The 19,515-nt window shown below is 38.4% G+C and overlaps 1 protein-coding gene across 1 annotated transcript in view; it reads right to left on the bottom strand.

Moving 5' to 3' along the window:
• CRYL1 (crystallin lambda 1) overlaps nucleotides 1-19,515 on the bottom strand; it is a 50,994-nt gene that overhangs the window by 19,311 nt on the left and 12,168 nt on the right. Inside the window, exons 4-5 of the mRNA XM_014877648.2 lie at nucleotides 9,806-9,967; nucleotides 5,647-5,841 (exon numbers count right to left, since the gene is read on the bottom strand). Of these exons, the coding sequence (XP_014733134.1) occupies nucleotides 5,647-5,841; nucleotides 9,806-9,967 (357 nt within the window). The remainder of the gene's footprint in view (nucleotides 1-5,646; nucleotides 5,842-9,805; nucleotides 9,968-19,515) is intronic.

The raw sequence follows: 19,515 nt of genomic DNA on the forward strand, positions 1-19,515 counted from the left end.
ACCTGCTTGGTTTTAATCAGCAGTCTTTCTTTCCATCTCTGAGTCACACTCACATCACAACTTCTGTCACAGACTTGGTTTGTAATCATATCAAATGTAATGGCCAAACCACATGACAATCTTCCTTTTTCTGATTCCACCAATTCACCCTGTTCTCCTACTCACTCTGGTCTGTTATAGAGCTATTTTGGACTTCACTGCCTCCTGGACCACATTCTTTCTGTTTCCAAATCTGCCACTTCGTCTGTATTTCCCAAATCCAGTTTTCTTTTTTTGTTTTCTGATTGCCACTAATATATGCAGTCTGTCTCAGCACTATTTATTACACCCTCCTCTTCACTATCACTTCAATCAAGTCCCTTCCATCCACACCCTGATGAGATCTTTTTCCAGTCCTGTCTTTTTGAGCATATGACTTTTCTCCTATATCCCTCTATGTCTTTCTATTTCATAATGTTTAAGAAACTTGTTGTCCTACACACTTCACACCTCCTTGCTTTGTTGGCCTTTATCTTCTTACTTCCATGTCACCCTCACTCATCTCACTCTGTAAGAAACACTTTGTATCAACACGATTTTTCTTCCTGTCCCTTTAAACTTTGTTTTTATGATATTCCCCCTTTTATGAGGCACTGTAACTAAATGCTTAATTCTATACCTTATCTTCAATCTTTTGGAAAAGTCCTCTGAATAACACTGTAATATAATTAATAGTATGGAATTTGGACTTTAAAAGTCTTGCCAGCATTTAAAGTCTGCTAAGCTAGTCACTCAAGAAAGGAGATGCACATAAATTAATGATTGAAGCCAGTGCACCTGATTGCCACAAAAACAAACTAAAATGGACACATAGCCAAACCATGACTTTATGTTCCAAAAGATTAACAAAACTTGAAGAGCTGCCCATTCTTCTCATGTTTTACAATGACTACAACATAAAAGAAAATCCTCTTTTAAAGAAAAAAGACCGCATTAAGACATTAAAATCTTATACAGAGATAAGTAGAGGACTTACACAATCCATACTGTAAAAGTTTTAACATGTTCCTAAAAGCAGCTGAAACTCCTAAATTATATCAAGGTTAAAAAACTGTCATGCTCCACTTGCTATCTCCATTGCTGTATTTTATAACCTCCTTGCAAATTCCAGGTGATGCATAGGAAAATATTTCAAAAAAGGAAGATTTCACGGAGTGATCCACAGTTAAATGACAATCATAGCTACTCAGAGTAAGGCTTGAGACTTCTGAACTGAAGTGTTGATGAAACTGATTGGTTGTTATTTTCTGGATTATGTTAACCAACATTTTACCTTCAGAACAAGATAAAGTCAAGCTATTTAATTAATACCCTTTGCAACATAATCCTAAACTACTCTAAAACATACTGGTACGGGTAAAAGCACAAAAGTAATGATGTCTACATTTGTGTGCTTCCCACACAAATAAATGCAGTAAGCTTCTGCTCCAAGAGTTACAAACCAAATCAGATACACCAGTGATCACTGCCAAGGGAGATGTGATAAAGTAAATAAATGGTAACAGATAATAACAAAGAAAGCAGTTCAGATATTTTTCCTATTACTGGCTAAAGGTTATTCTAATGGTTCCAAACTGGTAATATAAAAATTTAGGGTTGATAAGAGAGGAATAAGGATCTTCAACCTCAACATCGCACAGTACTTTTACTCTCATCATTATCAGCTTCACAACGTTTCTACCAGAGCCCTAACAATTGAATACATAAATAAGAAACCTACGTGAATGCCAGTCTCAGATAGGCTATGAGGTCCTACAGAAAGTTCTCAGATACATGACCTTAAAGAGACAGACAGGAGTGCTTCCATTATGTGCTTTACCATGGAATAAATGTGGGGCAGGAGAAGATAGAGATAACTGATACAAAAATTTCCTGCCACAAACACTTCCCCTGCCCAAATGTTTATGACTCGCAAGTCAAAGCAATCTTTGAAACTACCTCTTGTCACAAAAAACCCAACTCAGACCCAAAATAAAACATGTCTTTGTAGCCCTCTTGCCTCAAAGAAAAGCACTTGTTCAAATTACATCTTTCAGACCCATAAATTAATCCATGGTCTTCGCTTCTATGTTCTTGTAAAGCTGAACTTCTGCATTCTGTAATCTACATTCCTAGTTATCCACATAAGTAAAGCTCCCAGCATTCAACTGTACATCTCTAAATGAGTTTTCTTTCTCCTACTGTCCTCCAAATCAGATCTCAACTTGAAAGCCTATTAATTTTTTACCACTTTACCATCACACTTCCCACTCTCACATTCAGTCCAGTCCTGCATTCATAGCACTCGTGTTCCCAGCTGTAAAATCCCAGCCTCCCTGTGTGTGCAGCTGGGAACCCCAGCACCTTTGGCAAAGACAAACTGTAACCCAATACTCAGGTTTCTCATTGCTATTTTAATCTCTTTGCCCTGAATTATGGTTCTCTCTGTGCTCCAGCGTCCACACCATATGCAATTTGAGCACCATGTGGAGTCTTGAGCCTGCACCCAATGTGCTGGCAGAGCTTTACCTCAGATTTCTGTCTGTGTTAAAAGTGTGTCCTACTCTTGGACTCACATGGCAGAAGTCAGTGAGCCTCACATAACATTCAGTAAGTAGATATCTTTATTATATTTCTTTCTACACAGCCACATCTTTACTTCCATGCTCTGTATCAGAGCCTTTCTCCCATCACGATTCCTCGCCCATGTTTCATCCATCCCAACACAGCACTGCTAAAGAAAAGACAAAAAGACTGGCAGGTTATCTGTTTCCCAGATAGATTTGGGAACTACAACATATTCTCCAAGCTACTCAGCCTATTTATTATAAAGTTTTCAAGATAAATGCTGTGAGTACAGCTGTACTGCATGTCTGTCCTAACACCAATGACTTTAACAGGACATTAGAAGGTCTACTGGAGAAACTTCCACTAGTTTCTTTAATGAAATAAGCTCAACTGACTGAAAAAAAAATAAACAAACAAACAAAAAAACCCAACCAATCAACAAAAAACCCCAACAAAACAACACAACAGTGCTTCTCAGAGTAATGAAAACATTCAAGATATTACCAATGTGAGTAAAACTTGATTTTTAGGAGTCTCTAAAAGACTGAGAGTTGGGGAGATTGATGCTTTCAACATTAAGAACTGGAAAGTGACTTTACTATCAGAAGCAAGAATTATGCTTCACCATTTGGAAAGTGGAATATACCAAAAGAACATGACTTGCAATAAAAATTACTAAGTTGGCAGCACAACAATAGAAACACACAAACTGCCCCAGGCCTGCAGTTCTCACCTATCTGCAGTGATTCTCCTCCATCAAAGGCTCTGCAGCCTGAAGTCACACAGCTGAAAACTACACACCTTTGACAGCTGCTATTGTTCAGGCTTCTGGAGTGGAAATTCGGCCACCAAAGTTGTTACTGTTTAAATGTGTATTTGGCTGAAATGCAATAAAATTATACAAGAACAGAACAACTTGGAAATTTTGATTTACAACAAAAGCAGCTTTCTTTATCTGGCAATCCTTCAAGCACTATTTTATTACTATTCACATCACCACCACTGCCATAAAAGCATCCATACAACAGGTTTATACTAAAGGTTTGCTCACTACTTCCTTTCTAACAGCAGCCCATGAAGTGTTCTTAAATTCCTTCCAAGCAAGACCAAACAGAGAATGATACTTTCAGGAATATGTTATACACTGCCTAAGCTCCCAGCAGTCCAGTCTTTGAGACTGAAGCTGGAGGTTTCTTCTACACAGTCCAACATGAATGTGTCTAAATGATCCCTGGATCCATTCAAATTTTAGCAGTGTAAATTACTATGGCAGTGGCTTCCACCATTGAGTTTATGCTCTCAGAGATGTGAAAGAATCCTGTTAGATTTTTGAGGCATTAGCTGAATGCCTGTGCTCACCAAGGGTGACTGGTCCATAGTTTCCCAACAACTCCTTGAATTCTTATAAAAGAGGTAAGGTGTGCTAACTTCCATTTTTTTGCAGTATTATGCTAGATAGTGTATAAGAAGGTGCTTAAATTAGTATTTAATCAACTTCATATTTCAGTTTTGTGATCCTTGGGTAAGTTCAGTTTCTCCTCCACAGTCTGTATTATTCATTTACCCTTACCTTCTTAAAAATCTTTTTCTTAGCATGACTGACTTTATATCAGATCTCTTCCTTTCAAGGAAAGGTTACACTGTGGGAACCTCTTTTAATAATGCATGTTGCAGTTGAGCTACCTTTTTCCTCATTAACTTAACCTTCCTCGCTCACAATTTTTAGTAGTTGTTTTTACATTTTTATTCTCAAAGATATTTTTTCACCAGTGTTCTTATGGTTTCAAAAATAATTTAGAGGCTAATTTGGATAGGGCCAGATTTGTCGGTGGTGCCCAGAAACAGGACAAGGGGTAACAGGCACAAACTATAAACTCAGAAAGTTACATCTGAATAGGAAGAAAAAAATCTTTACTGTGAGGGTGACAAAGCACTGAAACAGGCTGCCCAATAAGAATTACTATTCTCCTCATGATCCTGTGCAACCTGCTGTAGTACAGGGGTGGGATAGATGATCTCCAAAGATTGAAACTATTCTGTGATTGTATGTTACTGTCTTTTCTATCCTATATTTTCCAACATGACTACAGCTTTCTGAAGGTGTTTTTCTTACCATAAGCTTCAGACTCTGTATTAAAAGTTTAAAAACAGAAGCCATTTTAAACACGATTAAAATGTGTTTAAAACTGTCACAACACTGTTCTACTTATTGCTATTCACCACTTCCTTTATATTATTGTATTATATTGCTAGTGAAAGCTACAGGTAAGCAAAGTTAGTTCTGCAACTATGTTCAAACACTTATTTGTAAAGAGTCACTTTGTTTACAGTAATATTCCCTTAGTTTTAAGATCTGTACCTCTATTTGTGTGCATGGTGGTTTTAAACAGCTTGAAAAATCAAAACACTCCACAACAAAAAAGTAAGTCCTATTAAAACCCAGTTGAAACTCTTCTCAAGACAATAGCAACAGACTCATAACTTAGCTCCTGCTGATGAAAGACCAGACTTTTCAGCACAGAACAGCTAACTGTGGGAAAAGCTGAAGGCACACAAACAAATTATTCTCAGCTAGAAGTCTGAATGGGCAGGAGGAGGAGAAATCTGTCTTTACCTACAAGTATCAAGTAACAGTTAAACCTATGAGTGCAGTTCCTGAAAGGCCAAAGAGAAAACCATTTAAAATATTTTCATGACCACTGTACAGTAGGCCAAAAACACTAGAAAAAAACCAAACAGGAAATTATAAGAAGCCTACAAAAAGAAAAATTGGTCTTTTGATTCCTGTGCTTTTAAAATTATTCTTTTGATTATCGTGAAAATAACAGCATTCTGAAAAAACAAAGCAGGATAAAGAATAATTTTTACCATCGTGTACCACCTTGTTTTTGTCAGTCCTTGCTTTTTATAACTGACATCATGTCTTACTGGGCTTAGTTTTCATTTAAATACACATTTTATGTTCTTAAGGGACAGCTGAACAAAGATGACACAAATTTAAAGGATGTTTAAAAATATACAATCTCGCTTATCACATCTGAAAAAAAAGGATATACGTACACCCACGAGTCTCCAAGCTTCACTGATCACTGCATACTGTAGCCGATTGAGAACAAACCCCTCGATTTCTCTGTTTAGTTTGACAGGAGACTGACCAATCTTCTTCATCAGGGCATAGGTTCTCTCTGTCGTAGAAGGATCTGTTTCTGGATGAGGAACAATTTCAACCAATGGCACAAAGTAAGGTGGATTTACCTCAAGAAGAAACACAAAAGAAGAACATCAGCCACCAACAGAACAAGTTAATATAAAGCATCTCAATAGCTGGCACTAGCTTGGATAATTTCCAGTGAACACAGCAAGCCTGACATTCAGCCTTTGAAAGACTTCAATCCAATAAAAGCTGGTGCATTAATTCAAATTAAAAGAAATAATTAAACTTGCGCTAAATCAAACTCTGTTTAACCCCAACAAAATTCATGGAGCTGCACCAGAGATGACAGCACTCAAACAATGCTACAAGACTTTATTCTGACCTGAGGAACTGTTTTCTCAATATTCAGGCTGCTTGTTGTTCTAAGACATATGGTCACCACCTGCCTTTCCAAATTAAGCAAGGCACTTACTTTTAGACAGTCAGGAACTTTATAACAAAAGTTGCTAAATACCACCTGTAAGATGCAACACTTAACAGATAAGCAGCTACTGACCCAGCTAAGCCAGTAAATACATGCTAAATACAGTAACAGATATCACATAAAACATACTTTGAAAATGTTGCAGAACAGGTTATCTTCAAACATTGTACTTAGCAAAAAATAAATTACCTCTCCCTGGTGCTTCCCAAATATAATTTCTCATCAAGTCAAGACTTTTGTGTTATGTATTTTTGAAGTGAAAAACAAAAAATCATAAAAGACATCCTGGAAACAGCTGAAAGTTCTTCAGGTCATAGTGTTACAGACAGTAACGCTGCATGCATGCTCTTTCCAAAGTAGCAGTCTTTCAGCTGTACTCTTATAGGTGGTAAATTCAGCTCTCCATCTAGTTCCAGGCAATAGAAGGAGCTAACATATAATAAATTACTACCAGGAATAACACTGATATTTAAAATATGGTAATTAAGTACTGGTTCTTTCATGCTCCCTTACAGTCAACTACTCTTAACTGTGCTCCTGTAAATGCAAGTACAGGATTTAGTCACAGGAATATGCAAGCCTTTCCTCCCTGCCTGTTCTTTCTTTTCAGTATTTACATGGTTCCCTTTCCTGCAGGGTCTGGCATCTGCTCCAACTACTGATGCAACACATTTCATTCCTGTTAGAGGGCCTTGTGTCCCAGCATAGTGCATCTCCACATCAGTATCTTTGGCAGTGCCACCACCAATGCTGAGAACAGTGTGGTGGATGGACACCATCCAGTGGTGCCAGGCAATTGAGCAAGACCCAAAACACTGCAAACACCAAGACATTCTCTGAGGCTTTGCTAACCCTAAAGTATATCACTGGCTCCAATCAGAAAGAGAACAAGTTAATTGTTCAGAGAGACTAAGGCTATTAAAAACTTCTTCGAAGATCAGTGTTGACAGTGATCTTATTGAAGTATTCAATTTCATGAACTTGGCACAGGGAGCATATGGGTGTGTTCATGAGCACACTGAGGAGACACAGGGAGACAATTTTTCAGGAGTGAGATAATAGATACTGGTAAAAACTGAAAGTGATAGAACATAGATGAAATAGGGAATGGGGCAAAGTTTCTAAAAATGAGACATACTTTTCAGGGAACAGAAGGTCACCTTAGTGTAACAAAGTGACAGCTAAGAAAGGAGATGACAAAGAAAACACCAAAAATAATTAAGTTATACAAAAGCTGTCAATAAACATAAATATTGATTTTAATGGACCCATAATAAGATGGGAACAAAAATTAGAGACACAAATCATTTCTAACAGGAGTAATGGAGTTTAAAAAAATCTGAGATAATTTAATGCAGTTTTAAAGTTACTTGATTGCAGGGTTTCCTGTACAACAGGGGACTTCACTCAACCTCACAGTCTCCTCTAGCTCCATATTTCCAGTTGTGTGGCCTAGCAGGCATATACAGTACATGAGAAGAGAACAACCCTGCAGCAGACCTCTACTGATCCACTGCCTGAAACGGCTTTCAGAGAACAGCTGTACCCGTTTTGTATTGTGATGTAAGTATGGTGTGCATTTCTATCATACAGCTGTGCTGTGGGATTTTTCTTTTTTTTTCTAATTACTGAACCATGTTAAGCAAAGGGATAAGCTGCTTCTGCCCTCTGGGCACTTAATTTCATTTAAACTCAACATCCTCACCTGTGCCAGAGACTCTACAACTTTAGCTCTTAATTTTTCTGGTATATCAAATTCTACACTTGTTTTCAGTGTCTTGCAGAGCTCTTTGCTTCCTGCAGCTATCAAATCCTACTATTGTGTTCAAGACCTTAGTAAAAAATAAAACAAAATGAAAAGAAAAAGCCCAACAACTACTACAAAGCAAGCATGTTTCCCAATGCAGATGCAGAAAGGCCCTGGAAAAGTACACTGGTTTACAGCTTTCTTCAGTACAGCTGAGTGAAGCTGAGATTACTAAGGGAACAGTCTCATTTGGACTGCAAAGACATTTCGGAACAATTAGACATTTTAAGGTACTCCAGAGCATTTGCTTTGACAAAATTCATATTCTTACAACAGAAACATAGAAAATGTTTATGCAGAGACTAACTATCTTTCCAGATCTGATAAAACCTGTTTTCAGGAGTGGCTCCTACAAAAACTGCAGTTCAGACTAAACAAAAGCTACTGGTACAGACCAGTTTGGGAAAACACTAAGAAAGAGTACAGTAAAATCAGAGATTGACAAACAAGCAGCCATGAACTGGTTAAAAAAAAATCGTAATAATAAATCTTAATATAGAAATGTTAAAGAGACATTATGTCTTCTCTTGCACTAGAAATAAAAGATAAGGAACTACTGAATTTTAGACTGGAGAAAGGCTAGCTCTAGGCACAGATAGATATTTTGAAATTTGATTTTTTTATATTAAAAGGGATTGAAAACTTACTATACAGAAACAAACCAAAGCAAGCCATTTGTTCCGCCTTTTGTTCCCCTTGCCACCCAGCACCCTAAGGCACGATGGTGGTGGTGGAGAGGTGTCAGAAAGGCACTGATCATATGCTTTGATACTACAGTATTAGGCTACAAGTAGCTGTAGAGACCCTACAGTAAAGTAATGCTGTATTTCTGCACTCTTGAGCATGCCCAGGGAATTGACATTTACTTTACACACTGGGGGATGCCCTGGAGAGACATCATGTCGTTACCAAACTGCAAAGATCAGGGCAGCACCTTTCTTCATGACAACAATTCTCTTAACTGATCAGCTGACCACCAGACTAACATTAAGTTAACAAATTCATTAGCTTCTTAAAGAGTGGAAAACAGGAGCAAGTAAGAATCCCAGTGATGATCAATATAAAATGCTCTTCCATGCTGAGGAGAGATGTGATAAACTGCTGTCTGGCAGTTCCAAACAGACCTCTACAGAAGCTCACAAGTGCCTTTGACGATTTTGAGGTTCTGCTGCAACCTCTAGTCATTCCATTTTTGCATCATTGCCCTATCCCAGTTGGTCATGAAGCATGCAAATTCAGCTCCAAGTCCAGTTTGTTCCATTCCATCATTCCTTATCCTCTTTCAGGAATTAAGGAATACTGCTTCTGCATCACAAGTCTGAAGAAACTGGAGTCTAAATTTCCCATCTTTTATCAATATAGCCTGACAAGCACATGCAGCTCAGTGTTTGGATTCTTTCTGTTACCCAACAGAAGCTAAAAAAGGATACTAGAAAAGACTAACAATAACACAAGAAAATAACGAAGTTATGAGTTTGTATCCATAACGAAGAATTCCTACAAGCCAGTAGCTTGAGAAACACACAACAATGTGAGCACAACAGCTCACACAGAACATATCTTGAGCCAACAGTATGCAACATGCTACATCCTCTCAATTTTGTAATTAGTGCTGCTGCTTGCAGAACAACCAAACTACAGCTTTTTTTAGAAGTTGGCCCTGCACACTAACAATGGCACACAAGAGCCCCAAATATCCTTCTGAATTTTTCAGTCTGCAGGAAGGACTTTGGGATGCAGTTTACACAGAAAGGAAACATGCCATCATACTTACAGGATGTGACACAATGCACTGCTTAACATGTTTAAGGCCAGTGAACAATTTGCTGGGTAAGAGACAAGAGGTCGAGCTGCTCAAGATGACATTGTCATCCACAATAAGATCCAACTGACCAAAAATCTTCTTTTTCAGTTCCAGATTCTCTGGAGTACATTCCTGGAATAAAACCAGAAAACAGCATTAGAAGTCACATAGTTCAATAGTATCTATCCATACATCTCAGACTTCACTGATCCCATCCTAAACTGACACCTAGGAATCCAGCACAAATCATCTACTTTAATCAGCCTAGATATACCAGTGAGTCATTAACACAAAAGTATCTTCCCATTCTTAAAGAAACAAAAAGCCCAAGAGTTTATGTACAGCAGAAGATGGACCACCACATCCTACAGGAGATTTAATGCAAAAGAAAATATACTGCTTTCTCTAAAATACAGACTTTAACAGGAAGACAACACAATACAGAGGAATAAGACCTGGTCTCCACTTTTTTCTTAAGAGAATCTCACATGATAGAGGTCAGTATTCTCTCAGACAAGATGGAAATGGACAGATGTATCTCAAAAGAAGAAAAACTTACAATCTCCAGAACTAATGAAGGAAATTCCAAGGTACAGCTCTGCAACCTGTGCATAAATAATACCTAGAGCTGAAATTAATGAAAATACTTAAGCATTTTAAGTGTGAGGGTCACTGAGAAAAACTTCTGAAGCAGAATGAATTCTATCAAAACTTCTCCCAAAGCTACTGAGCACATTCAGCTCTACATTACCGTGTGAAATTTCACATGTGTGAGACAAGAGCCACAACCTACAGTCACTAGAAGAAGAGCATAGAGCAAAGATCCACTAGTCTGGGAGGAAAAGGACATGGCATAATAACTACAGTGGATCCCACAAGCAACAGAAAAATCTTCAGCCTATGAGAAGAAAATGGAAGAAGGCCAGCCTGTTTTCAAGGGGTTTTAGAAGAGTTTAAGAAAATCCAAATAGGACCCCAAAGTTGCAAAACCTCAGCCCTCCCCTTGAAACACACAGAAACTACCTGCTCTTTTTCAAGCCTAACCTTCTCTCACCTGTCAGTACTTCATTCTGTCCTTTCTGTTATGCTGAACTACACACAGCAAGATTAGGGAAAAAGGTTACACATTTGACACAATCCAAAATTTACATTTAACATCTGCTGCTTCAGACAGACTCTGTGGCAAGAATGCCCAGGGCCAGAGTTGCTAAACTGGGTTAAAAGTAATTTGAAGTCTTAAAAAATAAGTTGCATGGAACAGTACTAAAGGTTCCATGATGCAGAAGAGATAAATAGGGTCATTTAAGAACTCCAGATAGAGCCCAAAGTATTAGACAGCCTTATCAAAACAAAATGATACTCTGCTCATAGTTCCAGAATCCCTGCTTGTTGGTTAAGTTTAAATAGCTTCTTTTAGTGAAGCCAAAGATGACGAGAGCTCTGCAGATACTGTTCAAGCTAATAAAAGAGCTGCTCTGAATAGGTTTGTGAACTTGAAACTCTAAGCCTGCTCTCACATCAGATGATAATCAAAAAGGCAAACTCAAATCTGCTGGAAACTCAAACCTGCCATGGTTACATAAGGTTTCTGAATGGGCCATTTGCTTGGAGTTTCTTGTATAGTGTCACAATTGTATTCAGGTTGTTGGACCACTGCAATAAAGTTTCTGTTCTCAAGCATGCAATTATTTTCTCAGAGACACCAATTCCCTGAAGAACAGGAGGAAAATTAAGCTCTAAACAATCCATTAAACAGGAACCTCACTTGCTGTCAGTTATGGAGCCTGGAGAGGTCTGAAGCTATTCTGTTTACCATGAGAAAGAGAAGATCAAACAGAGAGCAGATAAGATACGGGTTTAAAGCTACCACAGTTTCTCTCAAAGAATCAGTGCAAAAAGGTTAATATGCACCACTGTGCATTTTAAGTGACACTGTATATTTCTGTGCCCTTTTCTTAGGGAATATCATGCTTCTCATTTGCAGTGAACAGTAAACCTTTATTCCAAGGCCTGGTCCCCTAAACAAGGTTGCTACAAATCTGGCTTCCAATTTAAACTTTATTAGACGTCTCTTAAGAGCCTGATCAGAACATGACAGCTGTTAATTTTTAAAACCCATCTCCTGGAAGTGTTGTATTGAACCAAAGGCTTAGATGTAATAGGAATTACATTATTCAAATATATGTTCAGAGAACACACAGAAGCTACTCGAACCAGTTTATGAACTCTTAAAGAACTACACGAAGATAAACACATACTAGACTCCCTCCCTAGCTAACTGATACACCACATGGTGTTTGAGGTCCCTAATTAAGGAGCTGCACTCACATGACACAACCCCTGAAATGCCAGTACATGGAAAGCCTGTGAATTTTATCTGTTTAAATCAAGTGTCTCTCTGTTTTTGTATAGGCCTTTCTCACCATGCCATCCACCATCTGTGCTCTCACATGTATCCACACTCATCTAAATGCACAACTTCATTTTCCTATATTTAAATGCTGGCATGTCCCCAGGTTCTTCCCATCATTCTCAAAAATATGCCGAAGTAGCAACTCCTCTGCAACTTCTAGAAAAACACTCCCCAAAACACTCTTGAAAAATACCTTTTCCTTATACTATCAATGAGAATTGCTGCTGAGCAATTTATTAGTACTGGGAGGCAAAAGAAACAAAATATGGCCTGAAGCAAAACCCTGCAACACAGTGGTATGGTCCTAAAATAAGTAAACATCCTACACAAGCAGTGTAAGATGAAAGCCAGATATTTAAACTAGCATGCAGAAGGTCAAAGATTAGCAACCACTCAGCAACAAGCAAGCCACTTTCTGTAAGATCACCTGGAGATATTGTCACAAGGGGCAGCATCAAGCCTTCCCAATAACGAGTACAGAGTCTGATGGAAGTCACCACCATTAGGAATTGCTGAATAAAGAAGTCTGAAAGCTACAGTTGCACAACAATGAATTCCTACCTCCTGACTAGATGCTGTCTGCTGCAAATTCAAAATATAAACAAGTATTTCTTCCCTGGCAATCCTAATATGAAGGTTTATGATAATACATACATTCCTGCAAGTGAAGGTAGCTTCGTCTTGACCCATCTTCATTGCAGGAGTGTATCCCATACCACAGGATTCTTTCAAGTAGATTTCGGCCCAACAGGCCAAAGTTGTCCCTCCTGAAGTCTAGGGCTGTAATCCCAGTTTTTGTCTTGCTTCTCCTCTCAGGATCCTCAACTTCACCATCTCATGGTCACTATAGGCAAGACTTCCCCCTGACCTTCACATCTCCAACCAGTTCTTCATTGTGAGGTCCAGCACAACACGTCCTCTCTTCTAGTCCTCAACCACCTGTGTTAAAGTTACCATGAATGCATTCCACAATCCTTCTGAATTCTTTGTTCCCCTCCCATAGCCATTTCCCTCCTACAGCTATTCACCTTTGTCTTGTACCACCTAACCCCCAAGAGCTGCATTTCACTGTCATGCTGCAGCTGCTACAGCAAGAGCACCCTGTGCCCTTGCCCAACCATAACTGAGGCAGAAAATTATTTTGTAGAGATCTGCAACTTCCCCTTTCCCAGTAAATTCAGCAAGGTTTTAAGTAGCAGGTAAATTGCTTAGAAGCCACGACCACTTTGAATGCAATAAGAAGGTGCCTCATCTTCTGCAGTTAAATGAGGTTCTCCAATCGTGCCACAAGCCCCTGCTTTGTTTACACACATATAAAACTCACAGCATTTTCAGGAGCCTCAGACTGTCAGTGCTGTGATTTAGCTGACATTTTTAAGGCACTCTTCTAGAACAGTTCCCAGAGTCAAGTGATAGCAATGCTCTCCTCTCAAAGAATGAGGCCATAGCAGCCGCTTTCAAAGCACTCAACTATCCCACAAGCTGGACCCAGACTGTCAGCACTCCTGCAACAGGAACCACACTATATCCAGCTTTTTGTGGGAATATAAAGAACGTCACAGGATTAAGAGACAAAGAGTTCTGCATGTCAGAAAAGGAGCTTTTCTGAAAGCTTGGTGCCTAATACATTTCTACAAATACTTCCATTATCTTCTACAGTTATAATCTGCTAGAAAAAGAAGTTCACAGAAAAGACAGGCATAATTGTTTTACTTTCAATCTAACAAGTCACTTGAGAATGTTTTCCTTCTAAAACAAAGCCTGATTAATATAAAACTACAAAACCTTTGGCCTGTGGACTTTTATACACATAACCTGAATGCTGTTTAAGAGAGACATTAAAAATACCTGAAAAAGAGACCTGCAAATTTATTGAAATTAAATAGAGATTTCAAATCACTATCTATAGATAGCAACTGTACAGTTAAACACAATTATTCCATAGAATTTTATCATATCTGAATAATAAAGGATTATTGTAAAAGCCTCTTTGAAAAAAGTACATATGCTAAAATAAGCTCTCTGCAAATTAAACCCTGCCATTTAACCAGTTCTGTTTCCCCCAACATCACTGGCAAATTTGAGGCTACCGAAGCAAAATTCCATCTATTTGCTCCATTTTGCATACAGACTGCTGTGTTTTAGTCGCCATTTTATTGAATCCACATCAAATTATATTTTAAGCAAAAGAGTGTTTAAAATGCTCATTCTTATCATTAGTATTCCAGTCCTAATTATTATCATTTCTATTTCGGCTTTTGAGTTAACATGCTGGTTTGTTCTGTTCCTGCAGGGTTTAAGTGTGTATCTCCATTCTGGAAGATACCTTCTGTTAAGGAAACTTGGGTTTTTTCTATTGTGTTGACAGACACTAAAGTGCACTCTAGCCAGTAAACAAGAGTCACACACATGAACCTGGGAAACTACACCACCTACAATTAAAAATGTGACATTTTTACTGCAGAGGCTGGGAGTTCACCTAGTGAAACAAGCAGAGACATAAAACTGTATTTTTAATATCAAAACGAATTATTAAATCTGAGTATGAATTTTGCTTCTGATTTTATTGTTAACCAATAGAACTTAGATTAAATATCTATCTTTTTCATACATTGAATAGGTTTGGTAATTTCGCAAAATTCAAAATCATTACATATTTCAAATGCAAATACTTGACTTCCAAGTATTTTGGATTTTTCCATCGTGCTCCCTTCAAAAATAGTTTCAGATGCATATTTTGAGGCACTTTAGAGATAGTATGTGCATCTAACAGTAAGATTAGGCATTATTAAGACAAGGTGGCAAACAAAAATTCATAACTTCAAAAATGGTAAGGGGAAAACATATTTACTTCAGTCTCTTTGTGTAAAGTGTTGCTATTCTCCTTGAGGATAAAGGCAGGGCCAGCAGCTGGCTAGGAGCACACACAGCCTTGCATGGCTTTGGGATGAGACACACAGCTGTCGTCAAAGGAGACCCCAGATTATTGCACATCTTTCAGTGCAATGTCTGGATTTAGATAAGTTAAAATGAGGTAGAAGGAGGAAAGAAAAACCAAAACAAACCACCAACAAAAACCCTGAAACACTTGGATGTGAAGCAGAAACCCAACCCAGTGGGAGACACACAGGGGAACAGGAGCTCATCAGGCTGCCTTACCCCTCTCCCACAGCAGATACTCATTCCACTTGGTGGGTACACAACTTCCTCCAAGATGGTCTAAAGCTCATGAACAAAAGCAAATCATTAACAAAAATATCACTTGCAACAAACGCCTCCTTAGGTGTAAACCAACTGTAGTTAGTCCAAAACAAGCCACATAACCTTGGCAACCAAGACTTTTATTCTGAACCTGAACTATCTTACTAACTACTGCTATCCTGCAAGCCAAGGGTAAGAAGGCAGAGTAAAGGCCGCAGCTCCTTTAAGTGAAAAGCAGACTGGCCGTTTGTTAGGAATGGGAGGGCCACATTATCACCATGTGACACTATTATAAAAAATGTGAATAAAGTACAGGCACGTGGGTTCCACATCCCAGGGCTTCAGTCATAGGCTTTCTATGCGTTATGTATGCACTGGAGCAAAATGCAAAACATGGGAGGAGAAGGAATCACACCACAAGGGAATTTTAACAACAAGTTAACACATTTTTGACACACAGTTGTCAAGGTATGACTGATCCTGCCTTTGGTCTCATCACTAGATGAAGAAGCTTATTGTAAAAGCAGTCGTAAAAGATAAGGTAAAGCACCAGCACTTTCAGGCTAATCTAATTTAAAAAAATAATTTAGGGCTATAAATCACTTTAGATCTAGAGTGATAACTTCTTATTTGTCTTGAACATATGAGCTCATACAAGTGTGAAATCTGATGCTTCATAAATCACTACCTCTTGAGTGGCATGAAAGACTGTTGACTGCAGGATACTGTGCAAGTAAACAACACTGAGGTGAAATCCAGCCCTTGGATGGAAACATTTTGGACTTTCCTACATTTCATAAACATACTCTGTTAAAGAATCTGACCAATAAAAATATCAGGCTACTACCATTTTATACTGTTCAGAATAAATGACTGAATTACAAGGGTCCTTTCAACCTTTAGTAGAAAAAAAACAGGATTTGCGGAGGTACTAGTTTTCAGAACTACATTTTCGAAAATCAGACTTGCAAGTTTGGGAGGGTTTGAGGGTTCTGTGACAGGCTTTTTGCCTGTTTTTTTTTTTGTTGAAAACAAATACAGCAAATGAAGACAAGTTTGCTTCTTCTCCTGTTAGTATCATGGCATGAAAAGATCCATTATTTTCCATGATGTTTGCATGTCCTGCAAAACTTTCAAAACACAGACAACTCGGTCAGGCTGCTACAGATGAAGATCTTTTTTGCTCCCTCAGGAAAGCACAGTAAGACCTCAAACTAGTTGACTGACATCCTCCTCCCTACACCTTCTCTCAAAGTACTAGATTTTCTGTTTTCCTCTACCCTGATGTCATCCACCCTGAAAAAAGGGCAAGTGATCTAGGAAAGGCAATGGAAACACAATACCTCCCCAGAAAAGGGACCAGGGAGCAATGGAAGAGAACCTGAAGAGCAAGATTAGTTGTCAGACAGGACGACAGTTTTGGCAATGACAACTTCTTGAGACAGGGACCAAAACCATATTCAGGACTGTAATGGTAGATGACACCAGCCGGTATATGGATAGAATAGGTGGGAAATAGAGGGGAAGGACATAAGCCTATGCAGCAGCAGCACCACTGCAGTGACACTGGCAAGCTCTTTACCTAAACATCTTCTTTCAGTTCAACTCAGACAATGACTTCATAAAATGTTTTACAGCAAGTCTTTAAGATCTGATCATTTAGATCTTTAAAATTAGAAAGAATTTTCTCACAACTTCTACAAAGCCAGTAAGTCAGGTCCCATTCCTAAAACCTGTTCCCTCAAAAGCCAAACCACAACTTTAGGTGCCTCAGGCCAGTGTTTAAGCTCTGTAGGGTAAGATCAGGCCTAAGGTTATATTTGCCCAGCTGAGAGCAAACAGAGCCATGTTTGTTCGTCCAGGGCTCAGTTCAGAACAAGCCATGTTACTGCAATGCTCGCACACTCTGCCTGCCAGCAGTTTCGTTTTTACAGAGGTCTGTGACTAACAGAGCCTCCAAAACGCTATGGTCTTACAGCCTGTGAGCTCAGGGCAGCTGAAGATATCCTCACCCACTGTCTGCAGACATTCCCTCATCCCCAGAAGTAAAAGGGTTTTTGAAAGCTGTCAGGAAAGTCAAACAAAAGCTACGAGTACAAACTGGTAACAGACAGTCAGAAACTAATTTTTATGACCAGAGACACAAGACACCTGTTGTCAAAGCTACAAAGTCAATGCTGGTTTTAGACCCTGAAGGCACCACCAGGCTTTTTGAAAGCTGTTAACACTGTTTTTTAAAAATACGTCTAACTGGAAAAGATGAAAGAGGCAGCAAGATCTGAAAGATACCAAGTTGAAAATTTAGTAGTGTCGTTATCACCAGCTCAAGAGTCTGTGCAGGTGTAATGGGGAGGAGGAGGAGAGGGGACAGAACACCCTCTCTTTTTAAGGAGGTGGGCAGGAAATGAAGATACTGTTCTAAGGCTTTTAGGCAGAGTTCTTTCCAAAGTAAAAAGGATAAATACTTCAAGAACACAAGGTGTAAGTTAAAAGCTTAACTTCATCCCCTTGCCCAGTCTGCTCTGTTCAATCCCACAGCACAACAGATGGCTTCAGTGAGCATCCCTCAGTCACCTTTTGTGTCCATCTTCAACCAGCCCAGCCAGCCCTCATAACTCACCAAAATACAGAGCAGCTCAGGTGTCAAGGGTAAGATCTCAGCAACAGTTAGCCATCTTATCTTCCTCTGACAGCTAGTAAACTTTATTGTTCAGTTAGAAAATTGTTCACTTTAAAACCTTTGGTTTTGTTTTACTAGTGTTGTGTTAAGAGGTCATACAAGTGCTTCACTGACTTCTGTTCAATTTATATTATTTATGAACTAGACACATATCCACTAAAACCTGGTCTTAATATTCTAAGGAGTACTAAGACGTTTAATACCCAGTAGTCACATAAAGATGGAAGACAAAAGTCATCATATATTTATGCAGGAAAGCTAAGAGCACAAAAGTAAGAAACATTTAAATCACCCATGATAGTCCCATGCCAGGAACATTATAGTACAAACTTATCCATTAATTTATCTCCATGGAGTTTTCAGCTAATGTAAAAGCTTGCAGTGTACATTCACCTACATGCTATAGGTTATGCATTTATTCCAAGTAGCATAGGAAAGTTCTGAGAAGTGAACTTGTGTGAATACTCAGTTTGAGAGCTGAACACACTGATTTCCTTCTGAGGTTGATGTAAAGCACACTAATTAAGGCAAGTTACTTCATGAAAATGCTCAGGAGAAAGAGTATATAACCTTTTAAAAGATTCAAGACGTTACTGTCATAAATTTTCTTCTCAGTCCTTCTAATTATATATTGCATCATTTTCCCTTTTGTATCTTCACTGATATAACTTAAGAAGTTCCATTTTTTACTACTTTATCCCATCTGTTTTCAGTTAAGTCCTATGAAAACTACACAGAAGGCAATTGTCTGAAGAATTTACTCACTGAGGGCAAACATCAAGAAGTTGTTAAAAGCTTTAAGTGGACTTATTCTACAAAGGCCAGATTTGAAAAGAAGTTAAGATTTAACCAACTGAAATCCAGGGTAAAGAAATGCAGTTCTCACAAAAATTTTGAAATAAGCTAATCAGTAGGCTATATCATTAAGCATGAAAATTGAGTCCTCTATTTTCAACTAAGATTAATGCAACCAGTATTTTATTTTTTAAGTAACTAGAAGTCAGAACACTTGCGCACCTAAGTTACAATTAGTACATTTTATCCTTCCACACTCAAAGCTGCACTAAGCAGCATTTCTTAAATTTAATATGGTTCAGTCATAAAGCAGTCTGTTCACTGCTGAAATAAGGCTGTGAGCCTAGATCGTTTCATTCTATTCCACCACTTTCCTTCAAGAGAAAATAAAAGTCTATTCCAAATAAATTGCCTGACCACTTCCACTGTGAATTTGTTAACTTTGTAACTTTGAATCAAACTAAACTTTAATGCTATAGTTTGGAGAGCTGATACAAATAGTGCCAACCATGTTTCTGGCACATGACTTGTCAGCTATGGGCATGCTGCAGCTATTTCGTTAATTTGTATTGATATACTAAACAACTACAT

This window comes from Sturnus vulgaris, chromosome 2 (assembly GCF_052056855.1).
Source record: "Sturnus vulgaris isolate bStuVul1 chromosome 2, bStuVul1.hap1, whole genome shotgun sequence".
Lineage (NCBI taxonomy): Eukaryota > Metazoa > Chordata > Aves > Passeriformes > Sturnidae > Sturnus > Sturnus vulgaris.